The sequence below is a fragment of the Elephas maximus genome, chromosome 16 (assembly GCF_024166365.1).
Source record: "Elephas maximus indicus isolate mEleMax1 chromosome 16, mEleMax1 primary haplotype, whole genome shotgun sequence".
In the NCBI taxonomy this organism is placed as follows: domain Eukaryota; kingdom Metazoa; phylum Chordata; class Mammalia; order Proboscidea; family Elephantidae; genus Elephas; species Elephas maximus.
In genome coordinates, this window is record NC_064834.1 from 81,671,405 (window position 1) to 81,687,914 (window position 16,510).

The window sequence follows — 16,510 nt, forward strand, 5'->3', positions numbered from 1 at the left end:
ATGCCCCTACAACAGCGAATACTAGGAACTCACTGGGCTTGGAGAGCACTGGGCTGTTTGAATAGCATTTCTTGGGCACTTTCCATGTTGGGCAGTGTGCCAGGTGCTGGGATATTGGTACACAAGATGGAGCCACCCGCCTGGCAGCCAAGGCAGCCTTACAGGAATTACATAAACAGTGGGTCATCACAGGGTTCTTGTTCCAGAGGAGAGGTGCAGGATGGACTGGGTCCTCGTGAGACCTCTCAGGTAGACACCATCACCTGCAGGACGGCCCTGGGTCCTCACAAGACCTCTCAGATAGACACCGCCACTGTTCCCCTGGTGGGCTGATTAATGCTGAGAGGCCATGTCGTGTGCTCAGATCAGCTTACAGAACCATCATTTTTGAATCGAGAAGTTTTGACCCAAATCCCTGGTGAATCCTAACAGGCTACGTGCTGCTGTGTTAGTATCCTTGCATTAGTGATAAAGTTTTGAGATCAGTTGCTGTGACAATGACATCAGCTTGCTGGTTACCACAGGTGAACTAACTTGACCACAGAGGAGTGTTGGAGTGGCCAAGACCCTGGGTGCACCCTGTCCTGCTCCAGCCCGCCCCCTCCCCTCCACTCTCACCACCGCCTCCCCATCCGGGTGTACCCCTCTCTCCCAGCTCTCCTCTGGGCTTCAGTGGAAACAGAACCCAAATTTCTCCTCACCAGACCCACTTCACACATCACAGCCCTTAGGCGTCTGTTCTGGGAAAATGATAGGTCCCATTAGGCCTGACCTTGACTTTGACTCAAGGCTACTTTTAGAGATTGAGCTTCAGCAAGACCAGTCTTGTCGGTGGCCACAGTGACATGTAGGGGAAGGGTAGTTACCATCATCTGCTGTTTTTGTGACTAGTGGGACGAGCGGTCACAGACCGGGGCTCTGCACTGTTGGCTTCTCAGTGTGTGTTCAGGTCTGTTTGGGGTTCTTACCTCTCAGAAAGTTTGACGTTCTGTGATTTGTCTGCATTTAACTGGGTAGGAGTCAGAATTTTTTTTTTTTTTTTTAATTGTTCTGTGTTTCTTTGAAATTACTTTAATGCCAGAAAGGGAATTTCATTAAAAGAATCTTTTTATCCTAAGCAATACCTTTGTCATATTTTCTGGTTAACTGGGCTTGTTAGAGGGTTACGGTGTCTGTGTTTTCAGCCCTGTACATGATACACGATAACACTGACGTATCTTCCGTAGAGAGGGCAGGCCTCCACCGTCAGCATGTACCTGGCTTTAAAGTGAGGCAAGTGTTTTTATATATATTTTTCAAGTTCATTTTTACAGAATTTTGACCAGAGAAGGAGAGAGATTTCCTCCTGGCCTCCTTAGGGATCCCCTTTGGTTTCCAGTTACAAAAATGACTTGAAAAGCACATATCATTAATTATTTGTTTTCTTTTTCAACCTTATGCTGTATTCTCTGGTCCTGGGGTACTCTCTGGCCAGTGTGCCTTCCTTGCCCTCCCCTGTCCCCCTGGCTCCTCTCTGGCTTGTACATTCCAGGCTAGATGGCGCGGTCCCTGACCACGCACTTGTACGAAGATGTGGGGCTTTTGCCTTTTACTTTGCATACCCTTTTATTGAAGTGTAATACACAGGCAAAAACGTGCGTGTGCCAGGTAAGTGAACAGCTCTGAATTTTCTGACTGAACACACCCACACAGCCAGCACCCAGAGCAGTTCATGGAGCAGTGTCAGCATACGGGGTCCCTCCTGTGCACTCTTCCTGTCACTGCCCTCCCCAAGGTTCCATTGTGTCCTGTTGAGAAGCAGCCCACCCGTGATGGAAGCTAGGATGTTGGTGGTCCCTGGAACTTGCCTGGCCCTCACTCTTTGAGGCCGTCAGGCTGAGAGGAGAAAGGGAGGAGGCTGGGCCGAAGCCCTGAAAGACTTTGCTGTCTCGGGCCTGAGTGTGGCCCACGGGGAGCAGGTGGTCTGGGTGCCAGCTCATCTGTCCTCAACAAGATAGTGTCAGCTTCAGCCATGGGAGCTGGGGGAGGCACCCAGCCCAGAGAGAGTATCACCCTTTGTAGCCTTTTCACAACCCTGCCACCTGGTTACTATGGGTATTGCCTATAGAGAGCTGTCACTGAACTGTGAAAACAGATGTGTTCCTTTTTGTTATCTACTGTGAGTGTTCTCTTTTTATGCTGTTCTGGTCTTTGTTTTGAATTCCTATTTCCTTCCATTTCTAGGTCCCCATATTGAAGCCCATGGACCTTATGGTAGAAGCAAGTCCTCGACGAATTTTTGCAAATGCTCACACATATCATATAAATTCCATTTCAGTAAATAGTGATCATGAAACGTATCTTTCTGCAGATGACCTGAGAATTAATCTGTGGCATTTAGAAATCACTGATAGAAGTTTTAGTATCCTTCGTCAGATGGGTATCTTGGCGTTTTTCTTAGGGTTGTTTTTCTGATGGTTAATTTTCCTTTGCATTACACTCCTGCATGTCAGATTCTCTTCTTTTAAATGTGGTTTTACTACATGATAACCAAACTAAACCCACTGCTGTCAAGTTGATTCCGACTTCAGCAACCCTGTGGGACAGAGTACAACTCCATGGGGTTTCCAAGGCTGTAATCTTTATGGATGCAGCCTGCCACATGTTTCTCCTGTGGAGCAGCTAGTAGGTTCAAAGTGCTGTCGTTTTGGTTAGCAGCCGAGCGTTTAACCACTGTGCCACCAGGGCTCCTGTCTGCTACATGACGGCTGGTGATATAAGTTCTCTGCAATTTAAAGTGTCGATCACTAGAAACACAAACTTCTTTATGCCTTTGGAAAAGGTCTCTGTGTAATGGGACACTCTGAAGTCCAGAGCCTCCATTGGCCGCTTGGGCCATTGAAATAGTATATATTTGAAAATTCAGCATGGGCATGTTTGTGTGTTTGTTTCTTGATTTGTTAATACCTAACAGAAAATACTGGCTTAGATTAGAATGGAGCATTATTTCCCAACCTGGAAAGTGACTGATGTTGGGGAAACCGTGTTTTAGAAGATGATACATTTAAGGAACGGTCAAGGAAAATTTCATCATTTTTAACGTTTTAAGATAGTGGTATCATTTTTAAGATAGGAATCTGAATATGACTGGCTGATCACAGATTTTTTTTTTTTAATTGACTTGTCCAGAAAATAAAAGAGCCCTATGATATGTGCATATCAAGTAGCTTCAGCCAGATTTTCCCATATTTTGGAATTAGATGAATTAACCATGTGGTGAGATCTGGTGAGGACTGGGCAGGTACTTTTCCTTTCCATTAGTCACATAAAATCTCAGGAAATGAAGTGTGTATGGCTTCTTCAAATTCTAGCATTTCACACTAAATTTTGATTATTTGGAGTCCCTTTACTTGATTTGGTCACTTCATTTATTTATTTCCATCCTCTGTGTAGCTGTTGATAGCTGAAAGAAGTCCAGTCTTGGTGAGTTCTAGGCTGTGATTGCTTTTGGGAGAATCTGTGCTGCTGGGCTGACCTGCTTCTGGCTGTGACAGTTCTCTTTTTCCCTTGACTTTGAAAAGCTTCCCAATTGAAGTGGTTTATACCCATGACCCGTTTTCTCTGTAATCTCCTAGGCCTCTGTTTTGTAGTTATCCTTTCTGATAATATGTAACCATTTTAAGCAAAACTCAGATAATACAGAGAAAGGAAAACTTCCCCTCCTTAATTCCACCCCGAAGGAAACCCTTACTACCAGTATGATGCGTCCTCTTCTGCCCTGGTTATGTAAGCAGGCTCACCGTCTGCACAGTGGCAGCAGAGTGTGTGGCACTCGTGGGACCTGAGCCCCGTGACCTTGGCAGGATCCTAGGTCTCTGAGCCTTTTTCCTCATTCATTGTAATGGGCCCGGGAGGCACTGTAAAGATTCAGTGAGGCGCTGGATGCAGACCTCTTTGCACAAGGCCTGCTAGGTGGAAGGAGCCCCGATTATCAGTCTGGTTTTCATTAGTGTATAGTGGCATCCTCCTATCAGTTGTTCACTTTGTAACCACATAAGCTATTTCACACAGGTTTTGTTATTTTAATTACTACTATATGGAGTTACTTTGTTGCCAGTTTATCCCTGTGGGTAAGCACAGCTCCAGTGAAGGACATGCATACAAGTCTTTGTGCACACATGTTGGAATAAACCCCAAGAACTCGGGTTGGATTGAAGGGTGTACAGTTAACGTTTTGATCCGTATTCTGGGGTTGGTGGCTTCTGTCTGGTGGGCCACTGATCTCTCAGGCAGGCTGTGAGTGCTTGTTTTCAGCAGAGCACTGCGTCTCTCAGAAAAACTTCCCAGATTTATGAGGCTAAAAATGAGACCATTTTTCATTTTTTTGATTATTGCAGAATTAGAATATCTTTTCATTAATGTCCATTTTTGTGAGTTGCTTTTTACCGTCCATAGTCATTTTCTTTTCCCTGCTGGGATGCTCTTTTTTTGCCTAATGACTGGTGAGAACTCTGATACATCAAGGGTTTTCTCATGCAGTTGTATCTTTTGTTGCCTTTTTTGTTTTAATCTTTTGCCCCTGTGATCATGCCTCAAGTGACCTTCCTATAACCTGGATTATGAAACACACTTTGATGTATCAAAACTTTTAAATACCTTTTGTCCATTTACATGTGGAGATGGGACCTGGTTGCCCTCTGCACAGCCCCTCCTGTCAGGGCCTCTTGTCCTGTGGCCACTCCCTGCTCTGTAGATGATAATGCTGCTTGAGTCCGTCCTCCATCCCCATCGTGGGCGAGGCGTTCTGGGTCAGCCTCTCGGCACCACTGGCCACACGTAGAAAGGCAGGCCCGCCCTTTTGAATAATGTAGTGTCTTTAATTATTTCAACACAGTAGATAGAAAAGAATCTTTAGCAACATGTAGGATGCCCTTCTCGTCAGCCAGTTGAAGAAACATGACCATAACCTCTGCCCCGCCACTTCCCTTCTCCCATCCGCTGACTGCTGTGAGGACAGTGGGACATCTGCCTTGTCAGCATGACGTTGTCAGACGTGATTCGGACAGTCCGCTGGTTGTGAGGTGGGGTCTCAGGGCTGCCTTTCCATTTCTCGTATTTCTGGTGCAGTTGAGTGTCTTTTCATAGGTGCTACCCTCCCGGTGCTGTGAAGTGCATATTCAGGGAAGGGTGGAAAGGAAGGCAACACTGGGATTAGAGGAAGGAACCTTGTGGGATGACTGTAGTCTAGTGAGGAGCCCTGGTGGTGCAGTGGTTAAGAGCTTAGCTGCTAACCGAAAGGTCGGCAGTTCAAATCCACCAGCCGCTCCTGGGAAACCTTATGGGGCAGTTCTGCTCTGTCCCGTAGAGTCACTATGAGTCGTGATGGACAGCAACGGGTTTGGTTCGGGTTTGTTAGTCTAGTGAGAGATTACGAGCTCTTCAACTATATACATCAGTGGCCAAGGAATGGAGAGAAAATGGATGTCGCTGTCCAAGGGGTCCCTTTGGGTGAGGCAGTCAGCCCTGGATGATGAAGGCCCCTTGACCCATTATTCTCTTGGTGCGGGTCAGTGCTGTACAAGCCCTGGCAGTCTCACTCAGCTTGACTTCCTCATACCATGCTGGGCAGCATGTCCTTCCAGGGCGCTCCACCAGACATTCACAGCCCTCTTCACACCAGCCATCCGGGTGCAGACCCCTGGTCTTACCAGGTGAGTGTGCGGCTCAGATGGCAGTCACACCAGCTGTGCTGGTGGTGGTCTCCTCTGAGAGCACTGATGTCTGTGATTTCCAGTCTCAGCCTTGCCGTTTCCTCATGAGCCATCGCCATTGAGTGCTCTGCTGGCTCTCCCTGGGGGGGTCCCTGCCCCATGGGTGGCAGCCTCACTGTTCCCTCCCAGCTCTACCCATCCCTCAACTCAGGGAGACCTCCGGGCTCTGGGCTCCCTGAGTCTGCACAGCGCCCACGCTGGGGCAGTTGTAGGGCTCACCTCATATGTCCTGTCTCCTCAGGGTCACTCACCGTCTGGTGTCCAGTGGCCTGCGCCCTAGTCCTGTAGAGTGTGTCTGGTTTTTAGTTGTTTCAGGGGGGAGGCATCTGGTCCCTACACTTCCAACTTGGCCAAAGTGGGCTTCTGCCCATTCTTGTTTCTCTAGTGAGTAGTTTCTTTATGTAGTTTTCTCTTGGGCTTTAGGGGCATTGTTTATTGTTTTGTTTTGGGGGAGAGGCTGGGGGTGGTTTGTGTGAGCAGTGGTTGAAAATAGCCTGTCTTAGAAGTAAAGATCTAAGGTTAGTACCCAGCGTTTTGTGAGGCAACCTGCTGGGCTGACACTGTCCTGACCACTGAGACAGGCTCTTGATGTCAGAGAACTGAGAAAGCAGAGTCGTTTGGAACTTGAGGTATTCTTGTGTTTGTAATTATTCATGGATTGGAGTAGGGGCTTTTGGCGGCGAGTGCTTGCTTTTCTCACACATTAGCAGCATTGGAGTCAGTGAGTGAGGTTCTCGTAGAGCGTAGTCGTAGCAGTAAGATCAGAGCGGTGTGTGTTCTCTCTGGTTCTGGCGCCCCAGTCAGCCAGTTACTGCGATCTCATTAATGCTTCATTGTAAATCCCGTACTGGATACTCGTCTGGAATACGGTATGTGTAATCCGCATCGGAGAGATTTAAAGCTTGACCTCTTGCCTCTTAAACCTCACGTGCGTGGATTATCTCACGTCTGCTTCTTGATTGAATGTGCACTGATTACAAAGCCAGTCCTTTTTGCCTTAACGACACACCCAGACATCGTGGACATCAAGCCTGCTAACATGGAGGAGCTGACGGAGGTGATCACGGCAGCCGGGTTCCACCCGCACCAGTGCAACGTCTTTGTTTACAGCAGCAGCAAAGGCACCATCCGCTTGTGTGACATGCGCTCCTCAGCCCTGTGTGACAGACACTCCAAGTGTAAGTGCTGGTGGTGCCCCTGTAGCTCGTGGAGTCCCGGCTTTCTAGGCCCTGAGCTGCTCCGGAGACTGCAGTCTTCTTCCTGTGAGAGGGCCTGCATTGATCTGTGACCAGGTATGGCCCTTGCTCACAAGGAGAGCAGCTGTCCTGGCTCCTGTGTGTCCACCTCTGTAGACTCAGGTTGTAGTGGGTGGGTCCTTCCACCTTCATCAGGTTCTGACGAAGAGCCTTGGTGACCTCTGCCTTTGTGCATTGGGCCCTGGGCTGAGGCTGCCAGGACACGGCCCACCTGTGAGTGCCCAGCTTTCAGAGCAGTGAGCTCTGTGCAGTGAGCTGTGCCCTGAGGTGAGAGATTGGGCTTTCAATCCATGGAGCCCTGGGTTCGGTCAGCCCTTCCAGGTGAGGAAAGGCTTCCTTTTTTTTTTTTCAAAGACGGACGAGACTGGCACGACTTCATAGAAGCCTCTAGTCTGTCTGTGGTGGCCTCTGTAGCCTGAGCCTGGAGATGTCCCTGCAGCACCCCAGGCACAGCTGTCCTGCCTGAGAGAGCAGACGCATGAGTGCCAATGGGGTGGACGCCACGCGGTGTGGTCAGTGTCCCAGGGTGTGTCCGGAGCTCACGGACAGGAGCGTGTAGCCAGCGCTCAAGCTTGTGCCTTGTCTTTTTTTTTTTTTGAGATTGAAGTGTGTTTTTAAAAATTCTGTACTCCTTGTATAGTCCGTGCAGTGAAGAATAAGTCTTTCTCTGGCCTATGTCATTCAACACCCTTGAATAAACTTCAGGTAGCAGAGTAGCTTCATTGTCAGCAAAGTACTTGATTTGAGTGAGTGCTTGTAATGGCTTGCTTCAAAAATAGCTTCAAACACAGAGGCAAACAAACATACAGGTTCTTGCATTTAAAGAAAGCTAAGGCTGCTTGAAAGGAAGTGCACGTCTCCTCAGCTGAAGATCCCTAGGCGGCAGATGTGTCATGGTGTCAGGGACCCAGTGGCCCATGGGGCACCTCCGTAATGGGTGCAGGCACAGCCTGGGCCAGTTACTGTTGAGAAGGCAAGGGAGGAAGAGGCCTTCTCTGCCCAGGAGGCATCTAGAATTTTTCTTAACAGCACTTGGGTTGTGTTACAGAAGATCATTACTATTGGTAAGACAGACAGAACTCCTTTTTCCTGACTGGCTTGACAGGTGGGACCATCCAGGTGTTGAGTCAGGATCACAGCTTTCCCAGGTGGAGCTGGCAGTCTTTCCTATTGACCCACTAACCCCTGCCCGTTTCCTGGGGCCCAAGAGCGCCCAGCCTGCATCATCACGTTGCCACTACCGTCTTAACGGCTGACCTGGGCGCTCCTAGGACATGCAGCATATGTGTGGTAGCCGTGTCTGATTAGACCCATGGCTGGGGCAGGACCCCGCTGATCTGGGCCTAGGTGCGCTTAGGACATGAGACATGAGCGTGGTGACCGTGTCTGGTTAGAGCTGAGGATCTTGACCAGGGGCCTCCTCAGAACACCGTGGGGAACCTGTCAGGCCCCCCTGTGGAGACACCGATGCAGAATCAGTGAGCTTTGGGGATCTGTGTTTCTGCTGCCTGCCCTTTGTCAATAGCCACGGAGCTAGAACGTCTTGTCTAAAACTCCAAACTATGGAAATAGAAGACTGTCAGCAAACGGTTTTTTAAGTCACCAGTGTTCCCTCTTTGGTACAGGTAGTTTACCAGTGTCCCAGGGTCTCTGTGAAAGTCCAGATCCTCCTTGGATATTAAATGAGTTCTATGACTGTTACAGAAGCTGAAAATGTCTCATTTTGTTTTTCAGTTTTTGAAGAGCCCGAAGACCCCAGCAGTCGGTCCTTCTTCTCAGAAATCATCTCCTCCATCTCGGACGTGAACTTCAGTCACAGCGGCCGCTACATGATGACCAGAGACTACTTGTCCGTGAAGGTGTGGGACCTCAACATGGAGAACAGGCCTGTGGAGACGTACCAGGTAAGGCTGGACGCTGGGGGCTGCGTGGCGTCTTGTGTTTAGTCTTTTCTAACCTTGCATGTAATTTTTTAAAGGTTCACGAATATCTCCGAAGCAAGCTTTGTTCTCTGTATGAGAATGACTGCATCTTTGACAAGTTTGAATGCTGCTGGAACGGCTCTGACAGGTGAGGTGCGCGCAGTCAGGAGCAGTCACCCAGCGTCTGCCTGTTCCCTGCACTGACAGGTGAGGTGCGTGCAGTCAGGAGCAGTCACCCAGCGTCTGCCTGTTCCTTGCACTGACAGATGAGGTGCACGCAGTCAGGAGCAGTCACCCAGAGTTTGCCTTTTTCCTGCACTGACAGGTGAGGTGCACGCACTCAGGTGCAGTCACCCAGGGTCTGCCTGTTTCCTGCACTGACAGGTGAGGTGCGCACAGTCAGGACCAGTCACCCAGGGTCTGCCTGTTTCTGCACTGACAGGTGAGGTGCGCCCAGTCAGGAGCTGTCACCCAGAGTAGCTTGCCTGTCTCCTGCAGGGATCCGCAGAGACCTCCATGTCGTGTCAGAGGGGCAGGGCAAGAGGGAGGAGGCTGGATGGTCCAGAGATGCAGGGACCGATACTGATAGATGGTCATTTCCAAGCCTCGTGTTTGTATGTGTGTGTGTGCGATGACAGCGTTGAGGTGTCTGAAGAAACGTCTCTCCTTACCTGTACGTCCTGCGTTTAGACAGGAGCATGCTATGAGGGATGTGTTGGCTGTTTGTAAAATGCTTGCCAAGTGATTTTATTATTATTTTTTATTATGCCCAGCATAAGGGAGAAGGGAGAAACAGGGAAGTTACTGTTTATTTGGAGTGGCCATATTTCAGTGTTTCTCTGGTTTGGAAGGAAAGAGAAGAAGGTCCTCAGTTTTCTGGCTGCCAGCCATGGAGACGGGGTGGGGCCGGCCTCGGGTGCTAGGCTTAGTTTCTGGCATGATAGTTCTTGATGCCGTGGTGCTTTATCTTGTGGGCATTTTTTAAAGGTGGTAAGACTGCTAGTGCTGCTGAGAGTTAGAGACTGTGGAAGGGAGATTATCTTGCACCGTGGTTAACTAGAACTTGGAGCCATGTGGCAGCGGTGCCCTCGTCCAGAGTTCACGTGGACAGAGGACACCTGCTGCTGGCAGATACATGCACGTCTCCTCTGGGCAGAGCTGAGCTCACCAGTAAGTGAGGGGAGTTCACAGTGGCCACAAGTGGAGAGGCCACAAGGACGGAGTGGTACACGAGCCTGGGAGCCCTGGGCCACCCAGGGCAGTGGCACACACCAGGCACCTGCTGCCTTGCATGATGGGGCAGGAGGCATCGTCCCTGGGACTCTGGCTTCTGAGAAAGCACACAGAGGAAAATGTGTCTGTCCGAGGCCTTGGATTGGGGAGATGCAGCCCCTGAGGTTCTAAGCAGGAGCCTGTGCTTGTGTTTGCTGGGACAAGAGGCACCTCCAGGTGGGCAGTGCTGTGAGCAGCTGGAAGAACAAAGGTGTCCCCAGGCCTGGGTAGAGACAGAGGACTTTACTTCCTGTAACCATGGTACAGCAAGACGCTGGCCTCTGCTTCCCAAGCCACACGGGGTGTCATGGAGCGGCCCAGGTAGGTGCTCTGTAGGCAGTAGGGTTTGTGTAGCAGCTGACTCATATGGCACTTGGTCATAGTGAGAGCAGACCCGCCCACCCTCTGTCCACAGGGAGACATCTCTCTCCTCGTCACTCACTGCAAACACAGGCAAAGAGCAACCTCCGGCCTGGGTTCCTGCCACACCAGCCAGAACACACTTGGCGTTTGGCCGTGGGGATTTTTTCTCACAGCACACCTGGCACCAGGACTTCCAGATGGGCTCAGTTGCCCATTACCAAGCATGTGTAGAAAAAGCTGCCATGAGCAGACTAGCAAGAATATTAGATATCAAGATCATAAGTTACGGTATATGAAGTAGGAATGCGTGAAATTTTTACAGGTTAAGTGAAGGAACCAAAAACCTGAGCAGGGAACCACAGACCATTAAAAATGACCTCAGAGATGTGGAAAAGCCACAGAACTGAGAGAACTGAAAGTACAACAGTTTAACATTACAGTGTGGCTTTAGCAGGGGAGCCTAGTGTAGCTGAAGAGATCCTGAAATACTGAGGTGGAAGAGAGAGCAGAAGAAATTATCAGAATGCAGCCCAGGAAGCCAGAGATGGGAAAGAGAAAAGGTCAAGGAACATGGAGGATGGGGTGGGATATAATGTGCATCCCCGTGGAGAGAAATAATCCAGAAGTAGAGAATTGTGGGGAAAAAAGTAGTATTTAAAGTATGGGGACAGGGGTAGAATTCTCACCTTCCACGCGAGAGACCAAGGTTCCATTCCAGGTCAGTGCACCTCATGCATACCCACCACCCATCTCACTGGAGGCTTGTTGCTGTGATGCTGAGCAGTTTTTAGTGGAACTTCCAGACTAAGACCTGGAAGAAAGGCCTGGAGACCTACTTCTGAAAATCAGCTGATGAAAACCGTACGAATCACAACAGTATGATCGATCCCATTGTACGTGGGGTCGTCATGAGTTGGGGGCTGACTAGACAGCAGCTCCAACAGTGGTAATGCCTGGGATCAAGAGGCAGTCGTTTGAACAGAACAAGGGGATACTTCATGGTTTAAAGGCAGGAAAGGTGTGCGTCAGAGTTGTATCCTTTCACCATGCCTATTCAATCTGTATGCTGAACAAATAATCTGAGAAGCTGGACTATATGAAGAAGAACAGGGCATCAGGACTGGAGGAAGACTCCTTAATGACCTGAGTTATGCAGATGACACAACCTTGCTTGATGAAAGTGAAGAGGACTTGAAGCAGTTAGTGATGAAGATCAAAGACTATAGCCTTCAGTATGGATTACACCTCAACATAAAAATCCTCACAACTGAGCCAGTAACCAACATTGTGATAAATAGAGAAAAATTTGAAGATGTCAAGGATTTCATTTTACTTGGATCTACAGTCAATACCATGGAAACACCAGCCAAGAAATCAAACGATGCATCGTGTTTGGCAAATCTTCTGCGAAAGACCTCTAAGTGTTAAAAAGCAAAGATGTCACTTTGAGGACTAAGGTGGGCCTAACCCAAGCCATGGTGTTTAAGTCAGTTCATATGCATGTGAAAGCTGGACAGTGAATAAAAAAGACCGAAGGAGAATTGATGCCTTTGAGTTCTGGTGTTGGTGAAGAATATTGAATATATCATAGACTGTCAAAAGAACAAACAAATCTGTCTTGAAAGAAGTACAACCAGAATGCTCCTTAGAAGCAAGGATGCGAGACTAAGTCTCACATACTTTGGACATGTTGGCAGAAGGGATCAGTCCCTAAAGGACATCATGCTTGGTAAAGTCCAGGGTCAGTGGAAAAGAAGACCCTCAACGAGACGTATGTACTGACACAGTGGGCTCAAGCATAACAATGATTGTAAGGGTGGTGCAGGACCAGGCAGTGTTTCATTCTGTCGTGCATGGTGTCACTATGAGTCGGAACCAACTCGACGGCACCTAACAACAGCAATGCCTGGGAATGCCCACATCTGATGGAAGACTGAGACATGGGGTCAGGAAGCAAGACCCACCATGCACACCGTACTGACACTGCAGGCGCCACAGGCAATGGGAAGGTCTTCAGGTAGCCAGAGGAGAGAAGACAAGTGGTCTCCGGAGAACGTGCATGTAGACCGAGTGTAGGCTTCTTGGCAGCAACAGGGAAGCCAGACACAGTATAATGGTGTCTTCATCTTGCTAAGAGAAAGTGGCTTTCGGCCTCAAATTTGAGAATGGGGGTGTGATAAAAGTCTTTTAAGGCCAAAAACAGAATGTGCCATGAACAGGAAGCTCCTGAAAGGAACCGCTGAGGGATATATTTCCAGGAGAAGGAAAGCAACTGGAGAAAGGGCCTGAGACAAGACAGAACAGTGAGTGAAGATGTGGTTAGAGCTGAGGAGATGTCGGCTGCAAACCCATGTTGAGTCATCTGGGGGAGGGGCGTGGGGCAGAAATTGGCCATCTCTCACACCATACTTAAACTGGTGTTTAAAGACCAGAAGACCTGATGGGAGAGCATCTTTATGAAAGTGAAGGGTTGGCTAAACAGGGCATAAAAATCCCCAAGAATGAAGAGAAATGTTGAGTTCAACCACGTTAAGAATTTTTTACTTATTTATATTGAAATAAAGCATGAAAGTCAAACCCACATAAGTAAACGTAATTTAAAAAGGGGTAAGTTTCCAGCATCTGTAAAGAATTACAAACAACTAAGAAAATGGCAGAAAACCACTAAAAAATAGCAAACACCATGAACATGAATGAATAGAAATAGAAAAACAAACAGATTTCAACAGTGCTCGTCCTTATTAGTAATCAGCAAATTAAAGCCACAAGGATGCTATCCCATACCTGTCAGCATGGTGACAATGTTGGGAGGGCGTGGGGTGCGGCTGGCGGCAGCCAGTCAGGTGACAGTGTCATGTAGGTTCCTTTTTTCAGAAGTGCACTGATGTTGTTAAAAGGATGAATGCCTTGTCTTTCCCCTTCCTGTGCTGTGGTACTTCCTTTTACCGACATGATTTTGTGTGTGTGGATTCAAGACAAGATTTTCAAAGCGTTTTTCTTCTGACACGTTATTTGTTTTCATTCGTCATTGCCAAAAATACTTTTGCTGTACAGTGAATAAAACAAAACCCATTGCCGTCGAGTCGATTCCGACTCATAGTGACACTATAGGAGAGAGTAGAACTGCCCATAGGGTTTCCAGGAACCATCTGGTGGGTTCAAACTGCCGACCTTTTGGTTAGCAGCCTGAGCTCTTAACCACTGCGCCACCAGTGGCGGAGGGATGAAAAACGACCCGCTCTGGGAGTTCGATACTCTGGGTACAGCACCATGGGAAGTGTAGGATTTGAATACTTGTGGCTTGAATTCTTCGTCACTTAGAGAAATGTCACTCTTTTCTCTTGTTTTGAACAGTGCTATTATGACTGGATCCTACAACAACTTCTTTAGGATGTTTGATAGGAACACACGGAGGGATATTACACTGGAAGCGTCACGAGAGAACAGCAAACCTCGAGCTGTCCTAAAGCCTCGGAAGGTGTGTACAGGTGGCAAGAGAAAGAAAGATGAGATTAGTGTTGACAGTCTGGACTTCAACAAGAAGATTCTTCACACCGCTTGGCACCCCGTGGAGAACGTTATTGCTGTAGCCGCCACCAATAACTTGTACATATTCCAGGACAAAATCAACTAGCGAGCCTCGTTGGAGGACCATGGCCCATCTTCCTAGTCAGCCGCTGCTTTCTGCCAGAGAAAAGGCGCTGTTTCCCCTCCGTTCCGGACGGGACAGTGATGCACCTACTCTTCCCTCTGTGGGCGAGGAGAGCAGGGCCCGGGGCTCCGCCCACAGTTCTGTCTTCAGTGAGGTGACGCAGTGTTGCCCAGAGGAAACCCACTCGAGGCAGAACTAAGGGACAGTGCTCAATAAAGGCCATCGTTCAAAATAAACGTATTTATTTACGTCCGTGCCTGTCTTTCCAGTTTATAGACCCAAAAGCTAACGTTCAGGAGAAAAGTTGTCAAATATTTCTTTTTCTCTCCTCCTCCTCCCTCTCTCCGCCATCACATTCAGGCCTTCGAGCACACATGGTGTGCCGTCTGTCCACAGGCTGTGTCTTCCGGCCTCTGAGTTCACACGGGTTTACCCTGACCTGAGGTTCAGGCCTGGGTGGGTGACAGCGGCGGTCACACACCTGCTCACATGCTGTACCTGCTGTCACACCCTGAGTGGCCACTTAATAAAAACAGCCAACTGCAGAGAGCATTTTTAAATCCAAACACAAGTAACGCCTCTGTTTGCTTCCACTGCATATGATGAAATTATGCAGAGTTATTCTCTGGGACAATTTGGAAAACTTCATTCTTAATTGGCAAAATGGTGAAATATGTGGAGTATTTCAAATTTTAAATGCCTCTGCCCCAAAACTGCCGTGACTTCATCTCTGCAGAAGTAGTATATTTGATACACCAGGGAAGGTAAAGCCTTCACAGGGGCCGCCTCTGAACAAGAAAGTTGCGAGAGATGAAAACAGAACTGCTGCTCTGAGTTAACACCCGGTCTGCAGTGTGCGCAGGTTCACTGCAACGGAGTGCTCTCATGCTTTCTTTTTAAAAAGTACTTTGGAGGGAAACTAGACTTTTTAAGTGTTGCTAAAATTACATGCACGCAGAATTCCGTATTGCGTAGCTACCAGCCAAGTCCAGCAGTTAGAGCTGTGGGGTGCCACCAGTACCTTGGTGGTTGATTTTAAAAGTGAAATCTCTGATACCCAAAATTACAGCAGTGTCATGGTGCTGAGTGATGGCATCCCCGTCACGCTGGTGGGCCTCCAGGGAGGGGGAGGGGCTTGCACATTGCAGGGCCAGGACAAAACGCTCCCCACTGCCCTGACTAATGTTGATAGAAGACCCACATGAAGCTAGAAAATTGAGACTCGAAAAGGACATTTATTTTCATTTAAAAGGCATTCTATTATGTATCAGTTGTGACACAGGTTACAGGTTTTGGGGTATGGAATGGAATTATTTAAGCATCAGCCCTGGTCCTTCACAAAATAACAAAAAATAGTTCTAGTAAAATGGGATTGTATATATTTGTTCAACTATTTTGGCCAGAAAGTTGAATAAATTTTAAATGTTTAACTGGATGTGCACTGTGTATTTGGACAGCTTTTTCTGCCTTTCTTTTAGGACGTATTTCTCAGTAAAAAAAACAGGTGGCTCCAGGTCCCCTCCTTTGCGGGTCAGGGTGCACACATGCCCTGGGGCCTCAACTGATCTGGAGTCCCTGCGGGGCAAGGCCCGGGGGTCGAAGGCTCCAGGCAGCACCGCACGGCTTGTGTGTGTGCATCTCGGAGCCCACGTTTCCTTAGGGGCTCGGAGGTGTTCCAGTTGTTGGCGAGACTGCAGGACTCGTTTCCAAGGAATATGTGCTTTTAACAGGCATTTAGACATTTTCGGAAACTCTGGTGGCGTAGTGGTTAAGTGCTACCACTGCTAACCAAAGGGTCGGCAGTTTGAATCCGCCAGGCGCTGCTTGGAAGCTCTATGAGGCAGTTCTACTCTGTTCTGTAGGGTCCTATGAGTTGGAATCAACTAAGCGGCCCTGGGTTTGGTCTTGGTAGACACTTGCCATCTTGTTCTTTTTCTCTTTTGTTTCTGATTCCATGTAAGCCTTTTTCCCACCCAATGAGAAGTAAAAGCCTGTGGTTTTCAGCTTGTATGGCTTCCCATTTTGCATGTAAGCACATTTATGAAATACTTGTCACTTTTCTTGTTCTAAAACTTTCTGCTTTGCTCCTGTTCAAAGCTGGAGAATTTGCATTTGTCCGCTTCTGAAAGTGAATTCTGTCCTGTTTTTCTTACGCAGTGTTCTGTGCCCTGTGTTACAGGAAGCTTTCCTGGGCACTGGGTTGGCGCCTTGATAGATGAGTAAGCTTGGACTCGTGAACATCAGTGCATTTTTAGAAGAGAGGCCGGCTTGCTGTCAACTAGTTCAGTTAATGCC

The 16,510-nt window shown here is 48.3% G+C and overlaps 1 protein-coding gene across 3 annotated transcripts in view; it reads left to right on the forward strand.

The window, feature by feature from the left end:
• PPP2R2D (protein phosphatase 2 regulatory subunit Bdelta) overlaps positions 1-15,645 on the forward strand; it is a 54,866-nt gene extending 39,221 nt beyond the window's left edge. For 2 of the 3 annotated variants that reach the window (XM_049854731.1, XM_049854732.1), the window contains exons 6-10: positions 2,224-2,401; positions 6,764-6,928; positions 8,741-8,910; positions 8,985-9,076; positions 13,918-15,645. In XM_049854731.1, the coding sequence (XP_049710688.1) occupies positions 2,224-2,401; positions 6,764-6,928; positions 8,741-8,910; positions 8,985-9,076; positions 13,918-14,197 (885 nt within the window). In that variant the 3' untranslated portion in view covers positions 14,198-15,645. The remainder of the gene's footprint in view (positions 1-2,223; positions 2,402-6,763; positions 6,929-8,740; positions 8,911-8,984; positions 9,077-13,917) is intronic. The other variant, XM_049854733.1, reaches the window with a different exon arrangement.
• Positions 15,646-16,510: the final 865 nt, after the last annotated feature.